Source organism: Leucopleurus acutus (assembly GCF_964270905.1).
Source record: "Leucopleurus acutus genome assembly, chromosome: 6".
NCBI lineage: Eukaryota > Metazoa > Chordata > Mammalia > Artiodactyla > Delphinidae > Leucopleurus > Leucopleurus acutus.
In genome coordinates this window covers 118,299,409-118,323,004 of record NC_139149.1, presented here as the reverse complement: position 1 = coordinate 118,323,004, position 23,596 = coordinate 118,299,409, and the positions used below count along the sequence as shown (strand labels likewise).

The 23,596-nt window shown below is 58.2% G+C and overlaps 1 protein-coding gene across 1 annotated transcript in view; it reads right to left on the bottom strand.

Moving 5' to 3' along the window:
- The window catches only part of SNED1 (sushi, nidogen and EGF like domains 1), a gene marked incomplete at its 5' end in the record, with an annotated part of 88,303 nt that overhangs the window by 18,660 nt on the left and 46,047 nt on the right, over positions 1-23,596 (bottom strand). The window contains 19 exons of the mRNA XM_082840659.1: positions 919-1,020; positions 1,245-1,327; positions 1,403-1,547; positions 2,695-2,976; positions 3,819-3,931; positions 5,751-5,934; positions 7,380-7,676; positions 8,047-8,160; positions 9,136-9,249; positions 9,630-9,743; positions 10,329-10,442; positions 16,442-16,615; positions 16,870-16,983; positions 17,168-17,284; positions 17,494-17,610; positions 18,882-18,998; positions 19,489-19,602; positions 19,846-19,950; positions 20,117-20,242. Coding sequence (XP_082696785.1) covers positions 919-1,020; positions 1,245-1,327; positions 1,403-1,547; positions 2,695-2,976; positions 3,819-3,931; positions 5,751-5,934; positions 7,380-7,676; positions 8,047-8,160; positions 9,136-9,249; positions 9,630-9,743; positions 10,329-10,442; positions 16,442-16,615; positions 16,870-16,983; positions 17,168-17,284; positions 17,494-17,610; positions 18,882-18,998; positions 19,489-19,602; positions 19,846-19,950; positions 20,117-20,242 — 2,646 coding nt within the window. The remainder of the gene's footprint in view (positions 1-918; positions 1,021-1,244; positions 1,328-1,402; positions 1,548-2,694; positions 2,977-3,818; positions 3,932-5,750; positions 5,935-7,379; positions 7,677-8,046; positions 8,161-9,135; positions 9,250-9,629; positions 9,744-10,328; positions 10,443-16,441; positions 16,616-16,869; positions 16,984-17,167; positions 17,285-17,493; positions 17,611-18,881; positions 18,999-19,488; positions 19,603-19,845; positions 19,951-20,116; positions 20,243-23,596) is intronic.

The following is a 23,596-nucleotide window of genomic DNA, read 5'->3' as shown; positions in this document are numbered from 1 at the left end:
ACATAACGCACACCATCAGATAAAATGTTTGTTTTTTCACTTACAAAACGCCAGCAACACGAGTGTCTTCACTCTGACCGCACCTTAGCCGGTGGCTTCGTTCTCTGACCGCGTCCGACCCGCAAACTGCCCCCCCCGGTGCTCACCAAGGCCTCGTACAGTGAGGGGTGCTGGGCTGTGGGGCCGTGGAGCCACCGCTGGCAAACACACCCTGTGGTGCAGGTGCCTGGATGTGTCCAGGTGTCCTTGGGTGCGCTGGGGGCCTGCAGGTGAGGCCGCATCCTGGGCGCTTGACTCTCCCTTTACCGAGTACTCTGCCTTCTCTGGGGACTGGCTGATGGGTGAGCCCAGTCTGAGCCTGTGGTGTAGCTCAGGAGAAAGGGCCACTGGCTCCTAGAACTGTCCCCAGAGGGACAAGGCCCCGAGGGTTAGAACGGGAGGAAAGATAGAGCAAGGGTCTGAGTTTGAGGAAGGAAGGTGGCTTCTTGGAGCTGCCCAGCTGTGGCCCTCACCGGCAGACAATTCAGGCCCTGCTTGCCGAGCCTGGGTAGCGGCAGCCTCCTAGGCGGTCCTCCAGCTGGAGCCGCCCAGCGGCTGCCCCTCCACTCATTGCTGCCATCCTGCTCCCTGTACATCTCTGGGAGAGGCAGGGAGGGCTCTGCTGCTCGCAGAGGGAGAGGAGGGGCCGTCTGCAGGGGGCAGCGGTGGGCCAGTCTCTCCAGGGAGGACCCTGAATGTCTGGGTGGCTGCAGCCCCCAGGCCTGTTCTGGTCTGCCTGCGTGGTGTGGTTTGGTCCCCCCTTTCCAGGGCGGGGCGCTCGGCTGCCCCTCGGGCAGGCCCCGTGCCTCAGCCCTCCTCACTGGGGTCCTTCAGGCCCCTGAGGGTGGTCAGCCCTGAAATCCACTCCTGCTGACTTACTTTCCACGCCCTTGTCACCACTGCGTCCGGGGAGCTGGAGGGCCAGGCTGACCTGCTCGGGGACCTCCTCCGCGTTCTCCAGCTGCACCAGAGCCGTGGGTTCTAGGAGAGATCAGGACGCCACAGCGCGCTGACCAGGAAGCCTGCTGCCTCGCGCCCAGGACTGTCCCTGGGCCGCCTTCTTGAGCGGCTTCTGTCCCTGGAGCCCAGGGCCTCCGACCCCATCGGGGTCCCCCGCTGGGGACGGTGCGGGGCACTGGAGGTGGTCTTGAAGCCCACGTTTCAGGGACCTCGACCCTCATCCCACTGGGAGGCCTGGTACTCACGTGATCTCATGGTGACCCTTCTGCCAGGCGAGCTGCGGAAGCTGGCGCTCACTCGTCCTCTGCCGTCCACGAGCTCCGAGAACCTGTGGGAGAGTCAGCGCGGGTCAGCAGGCGGGTTCTGGGCCCGGGCTCTCAGGGGCGGCGGCTGAGGCGGGCACCTGGGGGCCTGGGTCGGCGGTGCGGGGGCGCCGGGGTCGTTGAGCAGACGCAGCTCCGGCAGGCGCGCGGGGGCCGGTCGGGTTCTGAGCGCCCGCGGGGGGAGTCCTTCCCGGTGCCAGCGTCTGTCGGCGCCGTCCCTCGCGGCTGCGGGCGGGTGGAGGGCGGGGTGGCCGCGCGGGCTGGTCTGGGGCTCCCTGTGCCCCCGTCCTGCCCCGCTGCTCCGAGGTGAGAGCCGAAGGGGCGCGTACCCCCATCCCACCCCGAGCCCCGCTCCCCTCCCGATGGGGAGCTGCGGATGCGGCCTGGGAGTGGTCCAGGTGCCGGTCCCCGCCCCCCACCCTGGCCCAGGCTCTCCGCCTGCAGGTGGGGCCGGGCCTCGGACCCCGTCCAGAGTCACCTCATCTGAGGCCCACGCCCTGCACACCCCGAGAGAGAGGGCATGGCTCCTCCGTGGGTCCTTGTCACCTAACCGTGGCCTTCAGCAGCCCCCACCCCCAGGGCTGGGTACCCGCCTCACCTGCGAGACCCCCCGCCCCCCACCGGCTCACAGAGGGGCCCCGACCTGCCCTGTCTGCCTGGCGGGCGCGCCTGGGGCTGAGCTGGGTCTGAATGTCACAGGGCAAGTGCGCCCCATGCCCTGAGGGCAGGTCGGTGGGTTGGGAGAGGAGGGAGCCCGGGCCACCACCCACCTCCCCGCAGCACCATCCAGACCGGCCGTCCTCTTGTGAGCTGTGACGTGTAAGCGGGGTCGGGCAGGACCCCCGCGGGACCCAGCGGGCCTCCTGTGCTCCTGGGAGCACACCCGTGTCCTCACCGTGGCCTTGAGCCTCCACGTTCCTCAGCTGCCCCCACCCTCCGTCCGCCCACTCTGCCCTTCCTTCTTGCCTCTCCCAGCCCACCCCTTGCTGAGGCTGTCCTGCCCCTCCTTCCCATGCTGCGGTCCAGCAGCTCCTCACGGCTCAGGCCTGGCTGCCAGGCTGCCACCCAGGGCTGCCTCCACGCTGCCACTGCCCACTCTTGGCGCTTGTTTTCAGGGTGATGCCCTGTATTTACCGCTCAGCCATCTGGGGTCCACTCGGGCGGACGGCACAAGGTGAGGAGTGAGATGCTTAGTCTTCGGAACTGTCAGCTCACTGCCCCAGCACCCGCTGCCCAGGAACTCCTCCCCCAACTTCCATGCATGCAGTTCTGTGTCAGCACAGCCCTGTTCTCGGCTGCCTGTCCGTCCCTGGGACAGTGTGGCCTGGGCCAGAGCAGGAGGACTGCCTCCTGGACAAGGTGCCGCACTTACAGGTGATGATGTACAGGTGAGCGGGCTCGCTGTGCAGCTGGTCGCCCCCGGCGCTCTGCACGGCCGTCACTGACAGCTGGTACCGCCGCCCAGGCCTCAGGTCCCGCACTGTGTAGGACACCAGCCTCCCGTTGGGGACGTAGCGGCTCTTGCTGCTCTGGCTAGTGGTCACGTTGATGACGTAGGCCTCCAGTGAGGTGCCCGGAGTGGGGGCATCCCAGACTACGTGGGCGGAGGTGGCCGTGACTCGGGCGGCGGTCAGGTTGGCTGGCGGCAGAGGCCCTAGGCGAGCACGGAGCAGGGGAGGGAAGTGAAGGGGGTTGACGGGGTCTTCTGCCCAGGACACGGTTTAAAGATCTGACACGGATTGCTGAAGCTTCATTTGAAGCCCGCTTGGGTGGTTACAGACCACTTCGTGGTCCTAAAGCGTGGTGTGGACGGGCGTTTGCAGCTGCTCAGGGCCTGCAGCAGCTCCCCCTCCTGCCCCAAGAGGCACCCCCAGAATGCCACCCGCTGGCCCCCGGTGAGGCCCCCCGCCTGGTCAGTCCACCAGGGGGCCCTCCCGGTGACACTTTCCATCCCTCGAGCCTGGCCATGCACGCCTTCTCCTGGGATGTAGATAGGGGAGGGGCTAGACAGGCAGAGGGTGGGCCAGGGCCCCAGCACTGAGGGTCAGAGCAAGGACTTGAGCCTGTGCTGTCCACCTGCACCACCGGGCGAAGCCCTGCTCACCAAGCCCCCGCCCCTTTCCCCACCCCTGTCCACTGTGCCCCCTGTGCCCGGACAGCCCGCGTGTTGGGGAGGGAGGGGCAGTGAGGGCCGGGTGTCCCCGTGACAGCAACTTGCCGCTTGTCCCTCCTGCCCTGCTTGGTGACCCTGGTCCCGCAGCAGCCCGGCAGCGTGCGGGCAGCCACGCGGAGGGCTGCCTAGGAAGGTCGTCCCCCGCGGGAGGGCCACCCAGCCCCCTGCAGCCGCCATCCCGGGCGCCTCTGGGCACGCCTGCTACACGTGGCCAGGGCCAGGTTTCTGGTGCTGCAGCCACTTTGGAGAGGACTGAGGGCTCGGGGGGAGGCGAGAGCTTCCAGAAGCCCCCGTGCGAGCCGAGCCCTCGCCATCCTACTTACGGGTCCACACGTGCAGCGGCGCCGAGGCCAGGCTCTCGGTGGGGTGCTCCTGCCCCCCAGGCCCGCTGAGGGCAGTCACCCAGATGGTGTATCTCCTTCCTGGAAGCAGGGCCCTGTGGGGAGGGGAGGCCAGGGAGAGAGGAATGGGACGGCTGTGCTGCCAGACTGAGGCTCGTCCGCGCGGGTGTGACGGGGGCCAGGGGTCGTGCCAGTGCTGGTGGCCAGGCAGCCTCCACGAAGGCCAGATTTGTGGCCTGAGACCTGAGTGCTCCGGGGGTAGGAAGGTACTCCCTGGTCTGTCTGTCTAGTATTGGAGTGGCTGGGAAGGTCACAGGCCTGCCGGGGTGGTTGGTGTTAAGACAGGAGAGGCCGGAATAGGGCAATTGGAGGAAAAGGGTTAACAGGCCCCCGCCCGCCCGCGAGGCTGGCCCTGGGCTGGGCGTGCCGGGAGGGTCCCCAGCCCCCTCGTGGAGCAGACGGCCTCGCTGCCCCTCGACGTTTGTGCCCAGTGAGGCTCCTGCGGAGTGCCGCTTCCTCCTGGGAGTCTGGAACCTTCACCAGGCACAGGTGCCCGCGACCACTCCCAGGAAAAGCCCCAGGCGCTGTGTCTCCGACGGGCTCCCCGGGGAGACAGCACCTCACGGTCTCGTCACGGCTGGTGGTGCGGAGCTAAGCGTGTCATGTGAGGGGAGGGGGCTCTGGAAGCTCACGCCTGGTCCCCGACTTGTCCCTGCGCCCCTTCCTTTTACTGATATTCTTTGTGTCCTTTCTCTGTCCTGAATCCAGCTGTGAGCACGGCCTCTGCTGAGTCCTGGGGGCCCCCTAGTGAACGTGGGCGTGGTCTTGGGGACCCTGACGTAGCCACAAAATGCCCACCTTGGGCTCCATTTGTGTTTCTGTCCTGCCACTCTTAGGAAGCGGGCAGGATGTGAATCAAGGAGAGTCACAGCAATACTTAAAAGACAAAGAAAGTGGAGTGTCGTCTCCAGCACTGACAGCCGTCTGCTTAGACGGAAAGGACAGACGTGCACAGAAAAAGTGGTTGTGAGAAGTCTGCAAACCAGAAACGTACCAAAATGTGGGTGGTTCAGAGGATGTGGCGGACAGAGTGCCCCGCCAGGCCTGGCCTCACCTTCCAGAGCCCCTCCCCCTGGCCATGGCCTGTGGCTGCTCTGGGCTGGACGCTGCAGAGCTGTTCCCGCTGAGCCCGCCCAGACTGCTGCGCAGGAATTTGGTGGGCGTGTCCTGGGGTGGAGCCGACTTTACTCCCCAGCCTGGGGACCCCTGCCTGGGAGGCTGCCAGCACTCTTCCTCACCCTTGCCCTCCAGCACTGCCTGCCCTCCTGGCCAGGGGCTGGAAACCTCTCTGGTTGACGAGCAGCCCACAGGGGTCCCTGAGCCAGGGCGCCTAGGCCGTGGGGTCTGAGGCTTCCCTGCAGGGTTGCTAAGGGGTTTATTTCAGTCACCGGCCATTCTGAATGACTGATGTTCATTTGAATTTTATTTTTGTAGTTTTGTTTGTATGTAATTTGTAATAATTAAGCCTAAGAAGTTTATATGCCTAGTTTAAGGTTCGAACATATTACTGAACAAGATAAAAATGTCAGGCGACCCAGGGGTGCCACGGTTTCTCCCTCTCAGAGGCGTCTGTCTGCGTGACTCAGGCTGGAAGAACTCTGGGCTGGCCTCTGGGTGGCCAGTGTCTCACTGGCCTCCGTGCAGGAGGTCTGTCCTCAGATTTTTAGAGTGTCTCTGCTTTTGGGGGCACTTTGAAACACCTGTCTGGTGGCCCCATGAGGAGGCGAGGCAGGAGTGAGACCCAGGGCCGACCAAGCGCCCCTGCTCCCCCAGGGGCTGGGCAGGTGGGGAGCACAGGGTGGCGGCAAGAGCGAGGCTGGGAGCCGGGGTGGGGCGAGGCCGCCGCGCTCTCACCTGAATGTGAACTTGTCCACACCCTTGTCCACGTCGGCGGACTCGTCCTTCTGGGCCTTGGGGTGGCGGATGGACACGCGGACGCTGCTGACGGTGGCGTGGCGGATCCTGTGCAGAGCCCATCGCACCGAGATGGTGCTGGCGGTCACGTTGGTGACCTCAAGGCCCTCGACGGGGCGGGGTCCTGGGGACAATGGGGGCACAGCCGTGTGGCACCTCCTCACCCCTGGGTAGGGCGGGGCCAGGACAAGAGAGGAGGCACGGAGAGGTGGCCTCACGGTGAGCCATCCAGCCTGGGCTAGCTGAACATGTCCCCCAGCCCAGTGCGGAGTCGGGGTGGGTGGACACGCCCCAGGCCCCTGCCTTGGGGGGGCTCCAGAGGGGCTGCTGTGGACACTGCTCTGGGCGGTCTTGGCCCCTTCAGACCGCCAGGGGCAAGGTAGGCCCTTCCTGACCCTCTGGCTGGCTGTCTCAGTGGCACCGACAGCGACTACCTGCACTGTCTGGGTGGTCCAGGGGCCTGACGGGGAGAAGCCAGGAAGGGTCCTTGGCGACCTCAGGGAGGGGGCCGAACCCCAGTCAAGGGAGCGGAGAGGGGCGCCCGAAGCTCCCGGGGTGCAGCGCCCCATTCTGCGCGCAGCGGTACCCCTCCCACCTGTCTTCCTTCCAGAGGCCTTTCCCCGGCAGACCCCACCTCGAGCAGCGCAAAAGCACTTCTTCCTGAAGCCAGGCTGAGGGTGGCCTACTCCTCCCCCAGGCCCCTGAGGGCTCGCTCCTCGGCCACGTGCCCGGCCCGCCCTGCTGGCCCGGTGTGTCCTCGGCACCGCTCGGGGCCTCCCCCAGGACGTGCTGTCCTGAGTCCTCGTCTCGCTCGCACTGGCCCTCAATGTCCTCGGTGTCAGCGTCTGCTCGGGCCGGCAGCTGCTGCCAGGATGCCTGCCTCCCTCCTCCCGGGGCACCTGAGAAGGTGCTCCCCCGCCCGTCCTCCGAGGGTCCGCACCCAGCCGCCTGCCTGTGTCCACCTGCCCCGGGCCTCACTCGGAGCCCATCAGCCACCCCACGGGGCTCTCGACACGCCCAGTGGTCACATCAATTCCCAGTTCTCGCTCCAGCCTCCAGCTGCCCCTTCCCCAGTCTCTTGACCCCCTGGGCCAGCGCCCACCATCCCACCATCATGGGTGTGTTCTGGGATTCTCCCCCCTCCCCTGTTGATCCCAGGAGCAGACAAGCCAGCTGGAGGCCCTTACACACAACTTCCATTCAGGGCAGCTCCCCCAGAGGGCCCTCCCTGCGGCCCCTGCTGCCCCTTCTCTTGACCTGCAGCAAGGAGGCTCCGTCCTCACCCCCGGGGTACTTGGCCACCTCCCCTCGGCCCCGCCCCAGTGTGGGCTGGCAAATCAGCCCAGGACCTTCTCAGGGGCCCCGCTGCACTTCCCCAGTCTCGCTCCCTCACCCCCATTGCCGTCTCTGTCCCGCAGCTGTTCCTCTCCTCTGTGAGAAGGTTCCCTCTCTGCCCTGCCTGGCAGCGCTGGTGCCAGTGTCGGGGATCGGCTGGCTGGCCCCCAGCCGGCTCCCGGGCGTGCGGCCCGTGGGGCCCTCGGGGGGGCGGGCAGGTCCGCAGACACTCACGCGTGCGGGTGAGAAGCACCACGGGCCTGCTGATGTCGTTCTTGTTGTTGGCATTGCGCTTGACCGAGAAGACGGAGATGTTGTAAGCCCTGCCGGCCGCCAGGGCCCGGAGCTGGTGCGAGGAGCGGCCCCGGTCCACGAAGTCCGTGCGGCGGTAGGAGCCGTCGGAAGAGGCGTAGGTGACCGCATAGCCGTCGAGCATCTGCCGGGCGGCTGGGCCTTCGGGTGGGCGCCAGGAGATGGAGACCCCGCTCTCCTCCACTCGCTCCACCTTGAGGGCCGTTGGTGGGAAGAGCTCTTCAGGGTTTCAGTCAAGAACAAGGGAAGGGGGGTGGTCAGCTGTCGGCCGTGGAAGCCCCGGCCCCCAGGCAGGTGTCTGGCCCATTAGCTCTTGGGCCTGGCTACCCCGGGGCGCAGGTGGGCCACTGCTGGTGGGAGCCCGCCTTGGGCTCCTGGAGGGTCTCCCGTGTGAGCGCACGCGTGACTGCGCTGATGCCGCCCGTCGGCCTGTTTGCTCCTCCCGGCTTCCCGGGCAGAGTCTGGGAGAGCAGCCGCCTGGACACTTGGCCCTGGGGGCCGCTTGGCCCTTTGGCCCGTCCCACGGGGTGTCTGCAGCCCTGGGGAGGAGGGGAGTCCGCCCCCGACGTCGGCACCCTGGCCGCCTCACCTTTGGCACAGTCCTTGCCCGTGTAGCCCGCTTTACAGGTGCAGCTGTGGGACCCGTTGCTGGCCAGGCAGTAGCCGCGGCCCCCACAGGGGCTGGAGAAGCAGGGGTCGCTCACTGCGAGGGAGGAGGCAGCCGTGAGTGCGCGCACGTCGCCAGGCCCCCCTCCAGCTGGGCCTTGGTCCTGACCCAGGGCCGTTCCTGCGCTGATGCAGTTGCGGGGTGGAGGTGGGTGGTATCACGGCCGCCCTTTGGGGAGGTGGATACGGGGGGTGCGGGCACTCTCGTAGGGGGAGGGCAGGGCTTGCCGGGGCCCCGTGGAGAGGCCAGGCAGGGAAGGGCTCTGACTCGGAACCAGGCCACGCTGCCCCGGCCTGAGCCAAGGTGCTCTGGCACGTGGTGACTTGGGGCGACCACCCCCGGGGGGCAGCAGGCAGCTGAGAGCACTGGGGTTGGGGTGCGGGTGTGGCCCCAAGCTCACAGGCCGGAGCCTGCAGTGCCCTCCGCCGCCCCAGGCCCGTGCAGTGGGGCTCTCTGGCCACAGGCGGTCCGCACTGGGGCGCTGGAGCCCAGAAGCCCATCCACACTATAGTAGGTCTGAGTGGAGCCAGCCACGCCCAGCTTAGGGGTCGGGGACACTCGAACAGCCCAGGTCAGGCCACGCCCCACCCCGGGGATAGGCCTGTTTTGGGAGGGGATACCCAGCAGCAAGTTGAGAGAAGTACTGCCAGACAGTCCCAGAGACGGGAAAGTGCTCCACAGGAGAAAAATGGTGCTGGGGAGACGGGTGATAGGGTGGGGGCCCCTGCAGGTCTGTGGTCAGGGAAGCCCTCGTCCAGGAGGGACATTCCAGCCGGGACCTGGTCCCCAAGGAGCCCCTGCTCAGGCTGGTCAGGGAGAGTATCCCGATGTGAGGAACCGTGAGTTCCTGGACCCCGGGGCGGCCCTGAGCTTGGCCGGTGCAGCGACAGCAGGGCCTGTGGCCGGACATGGAGCTGGGGGGGACGTGAGATCGCCGGGGAGGGTAAGTACAGGAGGCGGGGGCGGGCAGAGGAAAGGACCCCGGAGGAGGGAAGGGTGGCTGGGCCCCACCTGTCTCGCAGTGGTAGCCGAAGAAGCCCTCTGGGCAGACACACAGGTAGGCCCCGCCACCGTTCTCGCACCGGCCTCCGTGCTGGCAGGGCCTGGAGTCGCAGGCGTCCACCTCTGGAGAACACCCAGAGAGTCGGCCAGGGCGGCAGGGGGGTGTCTGGGGGAGGGAGGAGAGGACAGCGGGAAGAAGGGAAGGGGAGGCAGGAGGGAGGCCGGGCGGGGGCGCAGGGCGGCGGGGCGAGCCCCTCGGGCGGAAGGGGCTGGCGACGGGCCCCTCCCCTTGGCGGGCACCCGGCCCTCCCCTCCTCCTCCCCCCTGGGGCCCCTCCCCCAGGGGTCCTGTCCAGCAGGGCCACGGGGACTGCCCCCATCCCCCTGCTCTCTGAGCGGCCCAGGGTCTACGTTCGTTGACAAGAGGTTTTCCCGGGGTGTCAGGGGCCTAGCGAGTGTGGTTGAGGACCTGGCGCATGGGGATCCCCCAAGCGCAGCCCCTACCTGTCTCGCAGTGGACTCCAACGAAGCCTGGGGGGCACTGGCAGACAAAGGCCCCCGGGAGGTCCCTGCAGGAGCCTCCGTTTCTGCAGGGCTGCGTCAGGCACTCGTCTGTCTCTGCAGAGACGGGACATGTGACGGCATGACCCCGCGCCCCCGGGGTCTCCTGTGCACCGAGGCTTCAGCCTCGCCGCTGCCCTCCACTCTGCCCACAGGGCCTGCCCCCAGGCCGCTCCGGCCTTCACCGCCCAGGCTTCGCAGGGGCCCCGACTGGACATCCTGGGCCCGCCCCGCCATGCCGGGCGGTGTCTCTGTCTCGGGGCTCAGGACCCCAAAGGCGTGCGGGGAGCAGGGCTTGCTCAGCGGTGCACCCGGCAGGCCTCCCCTCCCTCCTCTGGCGCAGAACACTGGGGTGTGACCTGCCCCCCTGCCCCCAGGCCAGAGGCTGCAGGAGGCTAGCTTTTCTCAGCTGAGCTCTCAGTCCCCTGGGGAGGCAGAAGCAGAGATGTTTATAAACTGCTGTCCTTCTGGACATCAGAGCTGGCAGGGACCTGAGAGAGCAGGCAGTGCCCAACCAGAGACCAGCCCAGGGAGAGGGGCAGCTGGAGCAAGGTGACCACGGCCAGGGGACGCCAGTGCCCCAGGCCCACGGCCGGGGTGCTGGAGCTGCCGGCCCGCAGCGAGGGCCGGGACCTGTCTTACCCAGCTCGCAGCGGGCTCCTTCATGCCCTGGGCTGCAGACACACAGGTACCCAGCGACGCGGTCCTGGCAGGAGCCCCCATGCAGGCACGGCTGGGATCGGCACTCGTCAATTTCTGGGAGAGGAGAGCCCGGGTGCCAGGTGCCAGGAGAGGCCCCAAGAACAAAGCAGTGTTGCTGTTGTTAGAGGGGGTGACTCGAAGCCAGGTTAAGATGGCCACAGGTCAGGTCTGGTGTGAGGGTCTGGACAGAGGTCTACGGCCTCCCCCGGGTGCTTGGAGAGGCCAGAATCTGGGCAGGGCTGCCTCGGCGCAGGGGACACTGTGGACCTGGGCACTCGGGCTGGGCCGGCGTCTGGGAAGTGCCTGGGGCTGCCCTCAGTGGCCCTCGGGGGACAGGCCCAATCTTGCCAATTCATTAGATAACAATCACGTATGGAACCAATACATTTGGGGGTGAGTCCTTCATTTTAAAATACCGCAGGCTTTTTAAAAACTGCGAGTTGTGCTCCTGAATTAAAAGTGTTCAATTTAGAAGAGTTTACTTTTAATGCTTAACGTGTAAATAAGTGGTAAGAACATAATGACACCTGGGGGCCGGCACCCAACCTGGGAGCTAGAACGCTGGCCGGCTCATCTGGTCACGTGCAATTCCCAACTCCTTGTGACCCGAATTTCTGTGCTTATCTCTTCTGTGCCTCCTTAAATTAGTTTTAAAGTTTTTATGAATACCTGAGACAATATATGGTTTTGATTTTGCTCTTTATGAACTTTATTAATAGGACACTGTGGTATATGCACTCTTTTCTCACTCAGCATTAATGTCTCCACATCGTTGTGGGTTGCCATTTTTACTGCTGTATAATATTCCTGTGTGATTATACCATACTTTACCCTTTCTTGTTTAGTAGGAATTTGGGTTGGATTTAGACTTCTTGCTATTGCAAAAAAAAAAAAAAAAAAAGCTGTGTCTTTCACATCTCCTGGTGTAGATGTGAGTTTTCCCTAGACTTATACCTAGAAGTAGAACTGCTAGGACATAGTTTATACGATGGTCAACTTGCCAGGCAAATTACTAAGCTGTCTTCAGAGTGCTTCTACCGATCTACACTTCCTCCAGCAGTTCATAAGAAGTCCTGTTGCTCTACATCCTCACCAGTATTTGGGCTTTTTAGACTTCTGAGGTTTTGCCAACTGAAAGTATCTCAGTGTACTTTTTTTTTGCGGTACGCGGGCCTCTCACGGTTGCGGCCTCTCCCGTTGCAGAGCACAGGCTCCGGACGCGCAGGCTCAGTGGCCATGGCTTACGGGCCTAGCCGCTCCGCGGCATGTGGGATCTTCCTGGACCAGGGCACGAACCCGCGTCCGCTGCATCAGCAGGCGGACTCTCAACCACTGCGCCACCAGGGAAGCCCCTCTCAGTGTACTTTTGATTTGCATTTTGCTGATCACTAATGAAGAGAATGTTTCTTTTCATTGGCTTTATGTACCTCCTCTTCCACGAAATGCCTACTTATGTGTTTTACCTATTTTCCTATTGGGTTGATTTTATATATATATGTTATATATATAATATATATAAATAAATATATATATAATATATATAATCTTCTCCCAGTTTGTAGCTTATATTTGATTTTCTTAAGGCCAATGAATTTAAATTCCTCAATTTTAGCTAGTCCAGTTGTCCATTTTTTCCTTTTATAGTTAGTGCTTTCTGTGGCTTAAGGAATCTTTCCCTACCCCAAGGCCAAAAAGATATTTACCTACATTTTCTATACAAAATCATATACTTAAAAAAAACCCATTTAAGTCCTTAATCCATCTGGAATTAATTGTTGTGTATGGTGAGAAGTGGGGAAACAGTGTAATATTTTCCCGAGTACATAACCATTTTATTCCAGTTGTCATGAAGATTTTCTCATATGCTTTCTTTCAGAAGTTTATAGCTTTATCTTTTACATTTATGTCTATAATTCATTTCACACATATAAAAATTATCATTTTTGATGCTATTGTACATAATATTGTTTCACTTCATTTTCCAAGTCTTCACAGCTAGAATATGAAAATATAATTGGTTCTGTGTATTGACCCTGTATCCTGTGACCTAGCTGAATTCACTTATTAGTTCTATAGCTTCTTTTGTAGGATCTCTTAGAATTTTCTATGTGCACGATTGTGTCATCTTTACTCCTTCCTGCCCAATAGACATGGCTTTTTCCCCTTTTCTTGTCTATGGCACTGTCTAGGACCTCCAAGACAACACTGGAAGGAACTGGTGAAAGGGACACCTTTGCCTTATTGCTGACTACAGCAGGAAGTCTTTCACTATTAAGTGTTTTGTTCGCTGTTGACTTTTTCATGGATGCCCTTTATCAGGTTGAAGAACTTTTTTTTACGCAGTTTATTAAGAGTTTTTAAAATAATAGTTGAATTTTGTCAAACGATTTTCTGCATCTATTGAGATGATCATACGGTTTCCTCCTTTATCTCCTAATGTGGTGAATTACATTTACTGATTTTCAAATGTTGAACCAACCTGTGCTCTGAGGTGGTTCCCTCTTGGTCAGGCTGTATTATCCTCTGGATGTAGTACTGGGTTTGATTTTCGTCATATTTTATTAGGACTTTTGCGCTTTGCTCATGAGGAATATTAGTCCGTAATTTCATGTGTGTAATGTCTCTGGTTTTGGTGTAAAGGCAATACTGGTCTCATAAAATGAGTTGAGAAGTGTTCCTTCCTCCTACATTTTCTGAAAGAGCTGCGTATATAGTATTATTCCTTTCTTAAATGTTCGCTGGAACTCGGTGAGGCAGTCTGGCCTTGCCATTTTCTTTGCAGGAGAGTTTTAAATTACAACTTAAATTTATCTCATAGCTATGGGGCTATTCACATTTTCTGCTTATTCTTGTGTCAGTGGTGATTGTGTCTTTCAAGGTAGTATTCCTCATTTTCTCTAAGTTGTGAGATATACTGGCTTAAAGTTGCTCACAACATCTCCCTGTCCTTTAAATGCTGGCACGATCTTTACTGATGTCTCCTCTTTCATTCTGATATTGCTAATTTTTCTTTTCTTTGTTTTCCTTGATGAGTCTAGCTAGAGGTTTAATTATTTTTATTGACCTTTACAAGGAATCAGCTTTTGGTTTCATTGGTTTTCTCTGCACATGTCTTTTTTATAATTATATTTTATAATTGTTTGTTATTGATAAATAAAAATGCAATGAATTTTGTTGTAACACCTGTATCTACTAAACATGTTCCATTTCCTATCAGTTTTAGAAGTTTTCCTGTAAAGACAACAATATCAGCTGCAAATACTGACATTTTTACTTCCTCCTTCAGCATTTTCATGACTTTAATTTCTTTTTCTTACTTTATTGCATGGCCTAGTACTGCCAGTGTAATACTGATTAGACTTGGTGATAACGGGCATCCTTGTCTTGTTCTGAATTTTCAGGGGAATGTTTGTCTACTTAGGATACTGTGTATTCTGGGTTTGAGGAGAGGTGTAGTAAACCTGCCTCGGAAGCTGACTTCCTTCCTCCTGTTGGCAGCTCAGCCTGTCTGCGTCAGTTCAGCAGAACATCTTTGAATTCCAGATCCTCCCCTGCATAACAAGGGTCAGGAACACATCGTTCCACAGCTCTCTTGATGTAGTCTGTACCCCTTCTTCTATAAATATGTGGAGTGTAACTGTTGTGCTTCAGCTGGTGTGTCCAGCCTGTGCCTGGCCTAAGCACACCTCTCTGTGGGGTAATGAACGCGTGGGGGCTGTGGGGGCTCTGCTATTTCTCTCTTCTAAGTTTTCCTTCCAATAAGAGTCTATATTATTTTACACCACACGGTACTAGAAGGGTGTGTGTATCATGTTATTTTTATCTGGATGAGGAAGTACTTTTTTATTCCTTATTTGGTAAGAATTTGTTTCATGAATAGGTATGAATTCTATCAAATGATTATTATGCATTCTTTGAGATTCTTACATGATTTTTCTCCTTCAGTTGGTTTACTGTAGATTTTTCTAATATCAAACTATTTTCGCAATAACCCAACTTGATAGTGGTGTATATAGTCTTTATAGACTGTCAAATTCCTGCGTCTGTTTAACGGACCCCTAATTTTACTTTCTCCAACTGTCCATATCTAGTGTTGGTTTACGGTTATCCTGGCCTCACACAGTGGGTTGGCACATACTCCTTTCTACTCCCTGGAAGAGCCTGTATCACGCTGCAACAATCTGTTTCTCGGCAGTTTGGTGAATTTACCCATAGCATTGTTTGGGCCTGGTGTTCCCTTGTGAGAAAACTTCTTTGCATCCTCAGCTCTCTGATAGGTTAAAAGGTATGATCTTATGGGTTCTCCGGTGTTTCCTTGATGTCACAGTGAGACTGATGGTATTTTCTAACTGTCTACATCCTAACTGAATGGATCACCTCAGTATGTTAAAAATACCGTTTTATCATCTCACTGCTCGTGTCCGCTGTTGAGAAACCCGGTGCCGATACCGTTTTATTATCTCACTGCTGATGTCCGCTGTTGAGAAGTCCGGTGCCGATTGGATTCTCGTTCCTTTTTTCTCTCTGGATGTTTTAAAGATTCTTTTTTTCTGTTTTTCTCTGATTTTCTTAACTTTTATTATAATGTGTCTAATGTCTCCCTTTTCTCCTGTTTGATGTCCTGCAGGCCCTTTCAGCCTCTGGTCATTCACCAGTAATTCTGGGAATTACTCCACAGCTGCTCCGACGTTTCCTCCTCACTCTCGGATTCCTGTCACCTCAGCGTCAGCACTCCTACCCTCCTCAGCGCCTGCGTTTTCTTTTGAGTGTTGCCCTGCTTCTCTCTCGTACAGCCCCGCACGCCGATGTGTCCACGCATTAACTAAGTCTTCGTCTGTATCCATTTGTAAGTTGTGTCTGTTACTTCAACTATTATAGTTTTTCAATCTTCTTATTTCTGCTTTCTTTTAAAGGATTATGTATTGATCCATTTTTTTATGGCTGGTGCCATGTTTCCTTCTGTATGTTTGTCATGCTTATTTTATATTCTTATTTATCTTCTATGTTTCTACCCCCAATAGTATGTGTTGTCTGGACTTTACTGTTGTTTCGGAGGTGGCCGTACTTGTTGGGTGTCTTGATATCTTGGCTTATGGGTGCGCGTTCCCTGGTGGTACCAACTCCTCATCTGATGGCATGTTGAGAAGTGGCACTGGGCCAGGGGTGGCCTCCTAGACAGTAACCACCAGCCCTGGGGGGCTTGGAAGGACAGGAGTGAAGGAAGATGCTTGAGGCCAGGTGGTCTCCACCTGTTTTCTGGAACTCTTCGCCTGATAGGGCCGCCCAGGTCCGACTGGGCCTTGCAGGGCATTTGGGAGATAGAAATGTGTTATGTGCCCCTCCCATCTCTGGGTGCTGTCACTGTCCCTAAGCTACTTTGTTTAAACACCTTTCTTTCATGAAAAATGTGTTACCATCGCACAGATTTTCTGATGAACAGAGTCTGGGATGCTTTGAATTAATGCCACATGCCTGCGGTGGTGTCCGCGGCGCCCTTGTCTCCAGGGGCGTGGGTCAGGGGGCCTCGCTTGCAGGCCGTGCACCCTGGCGCACTGTAGGGCCCTGGAGGCAACACTGTCTAGAGCAACAGCCCTCAAAGGGCTATGGGGGCTCGTGGGGACCTTGTTCAAACGCAGGGTCTGATTCCACAATCAGATTCCACCCCAGCCCTGATTCCACCCCAGCCCCTGGGTGGGGCTGGGAGCGGGAGGTGAGGCCTGAACCCTGATCTGCTTCTTCAGGGCTCTGCCTTTGGGCTACCTCTTGGCCTCGGCGGCCTCCTCTGCAGAGTGGGCGTGTGGGTGCTGGACCCCATGCTCTGGGATGCTCTGAGGACAGGGAAGCCCTTAGACAAGGGTACAGGGTGGAGCTGGCACTGGTCATCACCACCATCACCACAGGGTTTTGGCCTCACTTTGCACAGAGGATACCAAAGGGAGGAGGCGCAGGCCCGGGTCAGAACTGCAGCCCCTGTGCTCTTCCACTCGGCCCGGGGCGGGGGAGGGCTTGGCCCTGTGCACCCACCCACCCACCCCAGAGGGCCCCCAGGTCACCGTGGCACTGGGGAGGCTCACTCCAGACGCCCTGCGGCTGGCAGACGCGGATGTGGTTGGAGGTGCTCGGGCTGTAGCCTCGGTCACACGAGTAGAGGGCCACCGAGCCCAGCCGGGTGCCGTTGAAGCGCAGGGTGGCATGTGTCACCTCCTCGGGCGGGCCGCAGTCCACCTCTGCAAGGACACAGCAGCCCTGTCCTGCCCCGTGGGGTGCCTGCCAGCCCCTCCTGCTGCTCTGCCCTTGGCTCCGCCGGGCTGCACGGCCTGGGGCCCTCGCTCCCCACACAGCCCATCCCGGGGTGAAGGCGCCGTGCCTTCCAGAATGGGCTTCTCAGAGGTCTCCCTTCCTTCTTTCCCATCCCTCCCCTCGGCCCCCTGCTGGGCCCTGCTCTGCCCTTCAGGGAGCGGAGGACCCCCAGCCCTCTCACCTGCCTGGCACCGGCGTCCGGTGTACCCTGCTTGACAGTGGCAGGAGAAGTCTGTCCCCAGGGCCTCGCAGGTACCCCCATTCATGCACGGGCTCCGGAAGCAGGGAGAGGGGGCTGCAAGGGTGCAGGGAGTCCCTGTCGCCCACCACCGAGTCCTCCCCAGAGGCCTCGGGGCTGCAGGAGAGCGTCCCGTCTCTCGCCCCAGCTCCGCCTCCCACGCCTCCGTGGTCGGGCCATCCCTGCCCACCGGGCCCGTCTTCTTGTCTGCGCCCCGGCCCGCTGGCCTCCGCCCCCTTACCGATCTCGCAGTGCCGTCCCGAGAAGCCTGGGGGACAGTCACACTTGTATTTGCCGATGTAGTGGAAGCAGGTGCCGCCGTTGTGACAGGGGCCAGAGGCGCATGAGTCTGGCTTCCCTGGAAGCAGGAGGCACCCATCGGGCGGGGTCGGGGGTCATGCGTCCACCACCCCTGCCCCTTCCCTGATCCCTCGACATCCCAGAGCTGGGGCCTTGGCGGGGACGCTCCTGACAAGCAGACGCACGGTGGCAGGGTCGGGGGTCCTGGGTCGGGGCCTGGCTCCTCCCCACTCTCTACAGGCTGATCCCCACTGGCTGGGGCCGCACCGATCTCGCAGTGCCTTCCGGTGAAGCGGTAGGGGCAGTCGCAGCGGTACTCGCCGCCCGCTTCCTTGCACGTGCCGCCGTTCCTGCAGGGCCCCGAGCTGCACAGGCGCGGCCGGGCTGGAGGAGGGACAGACAGAGACAGAGAGGCGGGTGAAGCAGGGCCAGCTTCCCAGCCCCGCAGTGCCCACGACGCCCCGCGCGAGCCTTCTCCGTCCTCAGGCACCGCTGGGCCCCATGCGCCCAGGCCTGCCTCTTGGCGGAGCCCGAGGCCCAGCTGCAGGGGGGCCGAGCCAGCCACGTGCAGCCCCTCAGCCTCGGGGGCCCTCTGCCCGCCCGCCTGCCCTCTCTTCCCTGCCTCAGGCTCCGCTGGAGGGCCAGGAGAGCTGGCCCCGCCTTCCTGCCCGGTGGGGAGCTGGCATCCAGGACCGGGCTGGGAGCCCTGCTGTGGCTCTGATTTTCCTGTTTTCTGTACCTTTCCTGTGGGCACCTCCTTGGACTTGCGGGGCCCCGGCCGCCCGCCCGGGCTGGAGGAGCCGCACCTTCACAGCCCAGCCAGGAGTTTAGGCGCTTGGCCTCCTCGACGCTCGTGGGGGGCGTGAGGCAGGAGGGGGCCTGCCCCCAGGCTCAGGGGGCCGCTTCTCCCCCCGCATCCTGTGGGGCCTCCCAGGCTGCCAGCCCAAGTTCCGGCCACCCCACCCCGTGTCCCTCCGTGTCCGCTCTCCGGGATGCCTTTGCCAAGGGTGACGGACCTCAGTGGTCCTTGCAGAGGACGAGGCCTACTCTCCGGAAAGCCCTCCTCCGGCTACAGGGGTGGGGTGGCCGCAGGGGCTCCGTGGTCAGAGTGCCGGGGAGCTGCCCTCAGGGCCACCGTGGGAGAGGCAGAGGCGTGCAGGTAAAGGTCCAGGCTTCAGCTCTCGGGACGAGTGAGGGCAGTGGGAAGGCTGCAGGGCTGGATGTGGGCCGGGTGCCGAGCCCAGGAGAATGGGCCGGGCAACACGGGGTCGGGGGCCGGCACCCTGGGCTCTGACCAAGGGGACGCCTGGGTCACTGAAAAGAGTTCTGAGCGTTGCTTCAAACTGCGTGGAAGAGACGGCCCTGGGTGGGTGCTGGCGAGCACAGTGACGCCTGCTGTGTGTTTACAGGAGAGCACTCACGTTCTTAACTGGCTAAATGTTGTAAAACGTTGACATTCTCCAACTGCACTCAATTTAACAAAGTCCTAATTAATTTTAAAAAAAATCAGTGATTCTAAAATCCACTTGGAAAAACACTGAGCAGGAAAGGAAGCCCGTCGTGAGGAAAGCGCTGTGATGAGCGAGAGGCGCAGGGGCAGCCGGGGTGGCGGGCCCCGCCAGCCCCCCGCCCCCTCGAGTGCCGCCGCGCCCCACCTTTCTCGCAGTGCCGGCCGTGGAAGCCCCGCGGGCACTCGCACGTGTAGGAGTCATCGTGGGCATCACAGGAGCCTCCGTTGAAGCAGGGGTCCGAGTCGCAGGGGGACGGCAGCGCTGCGGGGACAGAGGGCGATCACCCTGAGGTCCTGGCTGGAACCAAGGCCAAGGTCTTGATTCTTCACGCTGGGCTCTAAGGTCCGCCCTGGAATTTCTTGTATTTCTGATTCTTCCAGAGTTCATCCTCACTCTTACGTGAGCTGGGACTGAGCTGTGGTCCACGAGGGTCTTGGTATCGTCACCACCGGCACCACCATCACGTGTAGTCACTCACTACCTAAGTCACCGGTCATCCGCGCACTAACAGATACGCGGGGTGAACCTGTTTCTCCGCAGGTGCTCGTCAGGTGCACGTTAACGTTCTAGCACCTAAGCCCGGGGCTCAGGCAGGTGCGGCGTGGCACGTGCGCACGGCCAGGCCGTCCACCCCCAGGTCCCCTCCAGGTCCCCCTCCTGCTGCGCCCACTGCCTTCTCACCCACCCCCCACCCCGGCTTCTGGGCCGGACCCCGGCCTCGCAGGCTGGTGCCCACACCCCCCCCACTCACAGTGGCTGACGTTGTGGTCGGTGTGGCAGACGCACAGGTAGCTCCCACCGTACTCCATGCAGTGGCCGCCGTCGGGGCACTGCGTGTTCACGTTGCAGGGCATGGCCGTGACCTCTGCAGGGAAGGGGTGAGCCCGTCTCACGTCCCCGCATGTCTCCCTGGAGACCGTGTGTCCTTGAGAAGGACCGAGCTGCCCGGGTGACCAGGTTCGGGCACCCTTGTGGCCTCCCCACCCCACCCCCCGGGGCCCGCCATGCGGGTCTGGGCCCAGGCCCAAGCCACCACTTACACGGTGGTTGTGGGGATTCTCAGGGTCCAGGCAGGAAGGGCGCCCCCATCCCAGCCCTGGGCACCTACCAAATTCGCAGAGGAGCCCAAAGAAGCCCGGAGGGCACTGGCAGAGGGTGGTGTTAGCCCCCAGGCACCTGCCACCATTGCGGCACTCACAGTTGTTGGGGGTTCCTGCCACGGAGGGAGGGAGGGAGGAGCCTCCAATGTCGGGGTGCCCTCTCCTGACCACCGTCCCGTAAACCCCGCCGTGTAGCCCCTCTCCCCGCTCCCCACAGCCTCTCTCATGGGGGTTTGCGTGCACACCCCACGGGGCCCCGGCAGCCCGGCCCACACGCACTCTCCCTGCAGTCAAGGCCCGTGAAGCCTTCGGGGCATTCGCACACGTAGCCCTGGTCCGCATCCACACAGGTGCCCCCGTTCTGGCAGGGGGCCGAGAGGCAGGCGTCGGGCACCGGGTGGCTTCCTGCAAGAAAGACGGAGGTCACCCGAGGCCGCGCAGAGAGCACGGCGAGGATGGGGCCTCGGGCCGGAGAGGAGGTGTCTTAACCTCTGTCCTTAGTGCCGAGCGCCCGGAAACTGACCTCTAGCGGCCCCTCAGTCCCCGAGCCCCTTCTCTGGAGCAGAATGAGAAGCCAGAGTGAGGAGGGAGCCCCACGGTGTGCACCAAAGGGCCCAGCTGAGGCCAGAGCCTCCAGACATTTCCCATCCAGCATCTCTGTTAGTTAAAGATTTGGGATTTTTACCTTTAAGTTATCTTTCTGCTGCCGATTTCTAGTTTAATTTTGCTGTGGTCAGAGAACACAGTCCTTTTCAATTTATTGAGCCTTATTTTATGGCCGACAGGATGGTCTGTCATAGTGAAGGCTCCGTGAGTCCTGGAAGGAACGTGGGTGTCCGTGACTGTCAGTCGGGCCAGGTCGGCTGGCAGCGCTGCCCAGTCCCCGCGTCCTCGCTGGTCCCCATGCTTGTATGCTCGGAGCCACCGAGATAGGAGTTCCGCCGAAAGCCCCGCCTGTGACGGGGGATCTGTCTCCCCTTGTAGCTCTGCCAGCTGTTGCTTTGGGTATTTCTATTTGCGTTACTAGGTGTTGCATATTTATTGTGTCTTCCTGATGAACTGGCCCGTGGTCATTATAAAAGGTCCCCATTTCTGGCTGCTCTCCTACTCGAAAGTTTAATCTGAATGATATGAATACAGCCACTCCAGCTTCTCCTGATTCGTGTTTGCCTTTTTAGTCTTTTTGTTTCTAAATGTTCAATTTCCTCATGTTTTTTCAGAATTTATCTTTGAAATTAATATACAGTAAAATGACTTGTGTTTGAGGGACACGCCTAAGAATTTTATCACATGTATAGCTGTGTGTATATGGATACAGGACAGGATACGGGACGTTCCGTCATCCCAAAGACCTCTTTGTTTTCTCTCTGCAGGGTCACAGACCCCCTCCGTCCTGAACCCCTAGAGCTACTGATCTGTTCATCACTGCAGTTTTGTCCTTTCAAGGATGCCAGAGAAGTGGAAGCAAACAACCTGTACTCTTCTGAGACTGGCTTCTTTCACTCAGCGTCATGCCTCCAGGGCTGTCTCAGGTGTTATAAGCATCAGTAATTAGTCCTTTTTATGACCGAGTTGTGTCCCACGTCGACAGGTACTGCAGTTCATGTGTCCGTTCACCCTGGGAAGGATGTTTGGGTTCCCGGTTTCTGGTGGCTATAGACATGCTACAGACATTCCTGTACAGAGTTCTGTGTGACATAAGTTTTCATTTGTTTAGGGTTAATACCTAGGAGTGCGATTGCTGGGTCATATTGTAAGTGTATGTTTAACTTTATAAAAAAAACTATCAAACTATTTCAGAGTGGCCAAACTGTCTGGCATTCCCACCAAAAATAGGTGAGAGTTCCCGTTGTTCTGTGCCCTCACCAGGTCAGTGTCTTTTATTTTAGCGATTATCATAGGCTTGCAGTGGCATCTCATTGTGGCTTTAATTTGCGTTTCACCAATAGTTAATGACAACAGTTTTGTTCATCTGTTCATTTGCCTTCTGTGTATCCTTTTTGGTTAAGCGTCCGAGTCTTTTCTTTTTTTACTTATTTATTTATTTAGGCTGCCCCGGGTCTTAGTTGAGGCATGCAGGATCTTTAGTTGTGGCATGTGGACTTCTTAGCTGCGGCATGCATGTGGGATCTAGTTCCCTGACCAGGGATCGAACCCGGGCCCCCTGCATTGGGAGCGCTGAGTCCTAACCACTGCACCACCTGGGAAGTCCCTCTCCCAGTCTTTAGCTTGTCTTTTCATTCTCTTAACCATGTCTTTCACAGAGGAAAAGTTTTCAGTTTTGATGAAGTCCAATTTATCTATTTTTTTTTTGATAGAGCATGCTTTTGCGGTCTTGTCTTAGCACTCTTTGCCTAACTGTGAGTCACAAAGATTTTTCTATCTAAAAATCTTTAGTTTTCTTCTAAAAACGTTACAGTTTTCTGTTTTCTGTTCAGGTCTATGATTCATTTTGAGTTAATCTTTGTATAAGAGGTGTTTAGGTTGGAGTAGCGCTGCCCAGTCCCTGCGTCCTTGCTGGTCCCCATGCTTTTATACATCCTTTTTCTGCTGAATCTCTCTTATACCTTTTCAAAAAATAATACCCATGTTTGTGTGGGTCTGTTTCTGGATCCTCTTTCCTGTTCTGTTGATTGGTGTGTCTGTCCCTTTGCCAATACCACATAATCTTGATCACTGTAGCTTTATAATAAGTCTTAATACCGGGTAGTGTGATTCCTTAAAATGTATTCTTCTTTTTCGAAATTGTTTTGGCTATCTTAATTCCTTTGCCTTTCCATATAAATTATAGAATCAGCTGTGTGCAGCTACCAAAAACCCTGCTGAGATTTTGATTGGAATCATGTTAAATCTACAGGTCGGTCTGGGGAGAGCTGACGTATTTGCTATGTTAAGTCTTCTAATCCATGAACATAGTGTCTCTCTATGTACTGAGAGCTTCTTTGATTTCTTTCATCAGCATTTTGTAGTTTTCAGTATTTAAATCCTGAAAATGCTTTATTACATTTATACCTAAGTCCTTCAATAAATGGTATCATTTTTAATTTTTTTATCCATAATTTTATGGTTTAAAAATTAACTGTAAATGTAATACATATGAACGATTGCAAAAAAAATTTCAAGGAAAATAGAATCAATACTCCCCGGGGAGAATGGGGGCACTCATTCTGCCACAGCCTTTCCAATTCCCGATTCCATCAACTATCAAAATTCTTACCAATCTAATGGGCAAAACCTGAAATTAGATTTTTATTTAATTTGTAGTTTCTTGATTAGTGAGACTGAGCTTCTTTTCACTTGTTTATGGTGTTTGTTTCTCTCTGTGTGACTTTCCTGCTTACATTCTTTGCCATTGTTTCCGCTGAGTTGTTTGTCTTTTGCTTATCAGATTACACACGCCCAACTTGAGGGAGCCCAGGAGCCCAGAAAGAACATGATGGGGCTGCCGCCCCAGACCCCCTCCACGCCCTCCGCAGCACATCTCGTCCTCTGGCATGAAATCTGGGCTTAGTGGCCCCACTCTGCTACTCACTTCCTGTGACCGCACGCCTGTCTGGGGTCACGTGGCTGGAGGACAGAGAAAGGGAAAACCAGCAGGAGTTTGCCCACACTTGTGAAGCCCAGAATTCCCCCGGCTGGAGCGGAAGGCTCCGCCCACTGCTGCCTCTGTGGGTCCTGCTTCTCCGTCAGCGCTGATGCCGATTTCTGGTTTCGGGGTTGCTCTGAGACCAGGCGGCGGGGTCGGGGGGACACCAGAGG